General features: G+C 42.3%; 1 protein-coding gene across 2 annotated transcripts; it reads right to left on the reverse strand.

Annotated features, from left to right (window-relative positions):
* Positions 1–2,739: 2,739 nt before the first annotated feature.
* On the reverse strand, positions 2,740–4,483 carry LOC132698054 (uncharacterized). 2 transcript variants are annotated; one of them, XM_060663901.1, is made up of 2 exons: positions 3,962–4,483; positions 2,740–3,907 (listed from the first exon to the last, which is right to left on the reverse strand). In XM_060663901.1, exon 2 carries the CDS (start codon positions 3,454–3,456, stop codon positions 2,740–2,742), a length of 717 nt encoding a protein of 238 aa, XP_060519884.1. In that variant the 5' UTR covers positions 3,457–3,907; positions 3,962–4,483. The 2 variants fall into 2 exon arrangements, with proteins under 2 accessions (XP_060519884.1, XP_060519885.1); XM_060663902.1 differs by having other exon boundaries at positions 2,873–3,907.
* Between the last annotated feature and the right edge of the window lie 957 nt (positions 4,484–5,440).

Here is a 5,440-nt window from a genome sequence, read left to right on the forward strand (position 1 = left end):
CACTTAAAATTGTTCACTTGTTGATATTTCGTTTAAGAGTTAAAACTCACAGATTTTCCGCGGCGGAAGTTCCACGAAATAATCCTATCGACTGCGCCACTTAAGTACCTCGGATGCCGAAAACCGTTTTTAAAAAAACACCAAAATTACAACAATTGTATTTTAATGACTTAATTAGTCGACTGGTTACATCGATTTCATAGACAAGACTGACTGTTTTACAATAGAAAATATTACGTTGAAGAATGGGATGTAATTGTAGACGCGACACTGAAAAGCACATCTTGCCGTTGGGTTTGTGCTAACTCAGGGCTAATTAAATACATTAGCGTCACGTTGGGATGTTTAACTCGCGCTACGTTAGTCGAGCTTAGCCCAACCTATCCGACAACGATTTCGCGACGGAGGCGACGATAAGAGAATTCAACTAATAAAAGGTCGTCAAGGTCGCGTAAAATATAATAATTTATTGACAACATTTTTTTTGCGGATTAAATAAAATGCAACAGGGAAAAAGACGTTTAATGACACTAATATCGAACAAATTGTTTTATTAATCATATACAAAACCCCATCAGGATAGACACATATTAATAAATATATTCGAACGATATGCATATATAAATAGCATATATGGACATAAATAGATACATAAATTAAACACAAATATAAATTACAATCATCTAAAGGAATCGTAACATATTAGTTTGCCAAAAGAAATATCTGCTTCGTATGTGGTCGATCAGTCAGTGATTTTTCCGCTGTCCTTTGAACCAACCAAATTTCGATGGCCCCAAGCTAGCGTGTACTCTGAGCCGGGTGTAAGATGTCGTTTGTCATCCGCGTAAGACAACGCCACCTTATTTTTCAGTTCGACGTATATATCATGTAAATGTGAGCGAAACGAAGACATTTGGCGCAAGATTAGCGTGCCTTCCTCGTTGACAGCGCGCTTATAGTCGTCGAGACTAAGTTCGCGCTGGCTGACCGAGTCAGCAACGCCCTTGACCTTTTTGGTAAACTCGTTGCCGTGCACATTTACGCAATAAGCTTTCGCTCCCGTACCCAAGAATTCCCACAACGGCCGTCCTGCGTACTCGTCCTTCATTTTACCAAGAACGGGCTTATTTACAGGAATGCCGTGTTGGTTGTTCTCCGAGTAATTAGACGTATCGAATTTGTCCAAATTTTCTTTCATATCTTCGTAGAAATTTTCGCAAAAAATTTGGACAACGAGGCTGTCGGTATCGGTGTAGAGTAAGACGGCCTTGTCGCTGTACTTAGCCTTTAGATAGCCGTAAAAAAAGTCGTATATGAGAGTCTTGGATATGTCCAAAATGCAAAATCCGGCGTAAATAGGCTTATCATATACGACTTTAGTCCTTTCCATCTGGAGACCGACTAGATTTTCGCTAAATATGGCGACATTTTTAAAATTAGGTCTCGCGATTAACGCTTCTGCCCCCAACATTTTCCCAATGGGAAACGAGCCGCACGTCCACCCTTTTGTCTACATTTTCCATCGTTTTTCCAAACAGCGTTATTCATAAGTTTGAAAAAATCTTTTTCAAACTTATTTTTAGCTGTATTACGCATCGCCGTATTCAAGTCTATGTATTGTTTTAGCCAGGGAGATTGATCGAAAGCAAGAACGCGATGGATGCGAACAAGCTTTAAGCCGTTGTTTAAAGCCTGTTGCAGATTCCTATAATGCAATACATAATTACGTTTATTGTTTAAATTTGGAAAAAGTTTTTTCATTTTTCGCGATTGGCGAAACGATGGATTCCGGGCAAAAAGGCAGTTCGTTGTGTGCGTTATGCAGCACTTCCGGATAGTCCAAATCTTCTTCGAAAATATAGCCCCTAGGTGAATCGTTGGGGATACGCGTAATATCTAAATTTTGAATTTTGCCCTCCTCCAACTACTCGAAGTTTCCCGTTGGGAGGTATTGTGACATGGCCGCCCCGTATAAATTGGTAGCGTCCAAGTACATGACGTAAGAGGTAGGTTTGGAAGGGTCGTAATTAGGTAAAAATTTATTATTAGCCGCGGCCTTTCTCACACTACACTGACTTACTCCTCCGCGAATACCGTGCTTCAAGAAGTGTATCATGTCCACGTCGGTCAACAGGTCCAGTTCGACCTTTGTCGCCTTAAGGGCGCTCGTCCATGATAGACCCGGTGTCGTATAAAACTGACTCGGGTCCAGACCGTACGTTTTCAGACACACCTCTCTGAAGTTTTCAAAAATATCGGCTAAAAGTAAAACGTCGGATTTTAAATAAATATCTGAATATTCGCCTAAAGTTTTACATTTGAACAAATTCCACACAGTCCAGGCACGCTTGTAATCCTCCCTGCTTATGTTGCTCTTTCGCATGGAGTCATAAAAGTCCTCGTGCGATGGCAGTTTGGTTTCGTCTAATTTTGAAAAAGAATCTAGATACGTATATGGAAAAACGCCTTTCTGTCGAATAAGTTGAAATTCTTGTTCATTTTTAAAAAAATTTTTGACTTCCCGACACTGACTATCGTTCAAATTTCGACTCAATCTGTCCAAACTGGATGCCATAAATCGAAATGAATCTAAAAATCGGAGTTTTAAAAATACCCTTTTCCCTTTGCCTCCTTTCTCCGACTCAATGTTATCGACTAGGACATGTTTCGTAAAGGAAATGTAACGTTCCTTGTTTTGGGCGATGACATCGATCTTTTCCCCTTCTTCAGCCATAAATTTTACAAATAAATGACTGTCGAAACCAAAATGGTGAAAAAAGACAGGGATGTGCCCGGAACTTTGAAATTCAAGTTGCAAGTGGAGTGAGCCGCACCTCGAAATTCGCCCGGCATATGACAATAATCCCTTACTTTTTCGTCCTCTGCATTAAGTAGCTTCTCGCAAATGTGACAAGCGGCAGCGTTTCGAAAGCCGGTCTCTTGTTCAAACGATAGAGTGGTCATGGACACGGAAGTTTTCATGAACTTGTTGTAGAGCGCTTTGCAATCGCTCTCCAACCATTCCATGAAAATTTTGTGTGCGCCCCGACCTCTGTACTGTTTAAAAGTAGACTGGGAATCGTCAAAGTTACATTTGACATAGTAGGCGAAAGAGTAAGGCTCGTGAATATGAATTTTGACGGTAAACGATTTGTCGGGATTCGGTTCGCCTCCCACCTGTAAAGGAGTCATGACTGTTTCAAAGTCCGCGTACACAACAAAAGGCACTTTTAATTTCTTTTCAAATTCTTCAAATTTCAGCTTATTCGCGGGAACATCTTTACCGTATTTATCCTTGCGCAATTCGGTGGTCGGAAGTTTGATGGAAATGTGAGTGCAGTCGTGTTCTTTATGACGCTTTAGTTTTTCTTCGTTATAAAAATAAACCAAACACCCATCGCATAAAAACTTTGTAGTGGACCTTTTAGTTAATTGTTTTGAAACCAACCGAGACATACTTCTTATTAAACAATAATGATTTTCTCATTGGTCATTACTAATTAATAAGAGGTTTACATGTCTCTCTTTACGAGATTCAGTAAAATGCAAAGGACCAACGACCTCAACATCATTATGGATTTTGTTATAGACTCTCTCGAGGCCATAGACATTGACCGAAATTTCATTAAGTCGTTCAAAAGTGGATGTCGTTAAGTTTAACGGGAAAATCGATACCTGTAAAATTCAGCTCGTTCTGAAACTCTACATAGCTACTGACCCTGTTAGCGTTATTTGTCCAGTGAATTGGGTGGAGAGCAGCCAAGATCGACCACATAAAGCATTTTTCGTCCGTATTTTGCAAGTTCAAAACAGCTTTTTTGGCTTCGATTTCCTTGGGCAGGCTAACATAGGACGACGCCCTTAGGGGATTGTACTTGTTAATCCCTATTTCTAAATGGAGGAGTTCCTGTAAAAAAGAGAAAGAAATTAGTTCGGAAATATACATTTTTATGAATCATACCGCTGTCCCTTTCCTGAACCTCGGACGCTTTGGTAGCCAAGATGTCGACGAACTGGACGTACAGCTCCTCCAGATCGGTGTTTCCGCTCACCAGCCGATATTTGCTATTGAAGGACTTGACCTCCTCTTGTTCCTTCGTCTGCAAGAGGAAGTTTCCGAATAGCTCCATACCGACTTTTACGTTGCCGTAGCGTCGGACGTTCGACTCTACCAACGTAAGGATTTTGGACCTAAGGTGGTCCAAGAAGCCCTTAACGTCGGTAGGGTTAACGGTGGACGCCAGACGGTATGTAGCTATGCGGTTACGGAAGGAGGTCTGTATCATTTCTACTCCTGGCTCCTGCACCACGCTGCATTTTTGGCGGTGAGCCAAAGTACGCAAGTGTCCTTGCCATCTCTTTGCAGGAATGGTCAAGTTACACTGCGTACAATGGCGCGTGGATGATGGTGATGATGATGATGTCGAAGCTATAAAATACAATATGAGAATTGTTTGGGATTTAAAAGCAAAAATCCTTACCTTCCGGTAGGTCAAGTCTCGGGCGCTTGCAGCAATAGGGGCGGCGGCGGGTCTTTTCGCCTTGGGAACCTCATGCTTCTCGCGTTGATGGCGTCGGAGAGCCCCCTCGGATTTGTATATCCCGGCGCAAACGTCACAAATTTGTACTGCTGCGCGACAATCCCCGTGCCTCGCCAGGTGGTCTTTACGGCTGAACGAGCGGTTGCAATATTCGCAGGTGAACATTTTTATTTGCTGCGAGGAATAGGCGTCTCACTCTCCAACTGTTCCAGATCTCTACTTGACACTTACTTTTTTTAAGTGTTGAAACACAAACAAAAATCCAAAGAATGAAGTCTCACTATGGCGGCGGTCACTTGTTAATTAAGCCAATTTTTCTGGGGTAATGAATTTAAAATTACATTCGAGAACGTTCCTTCAGAATAATTAAGATTTGTGTTTGCGAGAATTGCGCAATATAACGCAACCCGCTGATAAAATTGGTCGTAGTTAGCGACCTAACCTAACAAAACCGTCGTCGTATGGGGCCGCTTCGCTTCGACACTCGACCGTTGGTCGTGGCGTGAATGTAAATTGCAGCGCGATTGTGTGTGACTCAGGCGTACCGCCGCCGTCGCGTTTGACGACTGGATGACATCATCGCCCGCCGCGTGGCAGCGTGGTCGCATCGCCGGTGTGCGGCAGCGGCTGCATGACATCATCGCTTTGCGGAATGTTTAAACGAAACTTTGGCGGGTGAGATCATCGCGTCGCCTGCCTTCGCCGCAAAAAAAAAATGTTTTAAACGAGATTTTCATATTACACCGCTTAGGAACGGCATACGTGTTTTCCTGCGACACAAGAAATGGTTTAACCGAAACGTTTGATATTCTTACCGAATGCGTTTCCTTCGACATCGAGTTTATCGTCGCATTTCCTTCGACGTGAACAAAAACGCAAAAAAAATCTTTAAACGAAAC

Source organism: Cylas formicarius, unplaced genomic scaffold (genome assembly GCF_029955315.1).
Source record: "Cylas formicarius isolate icCylForm1 unplaced genomic scaffold, icCylForm1.1 PGA_scaffold_2__14_contigs__length_35257938, whole genome shotgun sequence".
Taxonomy (NCBI): domain Eukaryota; kingdom Metazoa; phylum Arthropoda; class Insecta; order Coleoptera; family Brentidae; genus Cylas; species Cylas formicarius.

What these genes read in the sequence shown, in the direction of transcription:
- LOC132698054 (XM_060663901.1), bottom strand. Translation starts at nt 3,456, where the DNA reads ATGTCTCGGTTGGTTTCAAAACAATTAACTAAAAGGTCCACTACAAAG.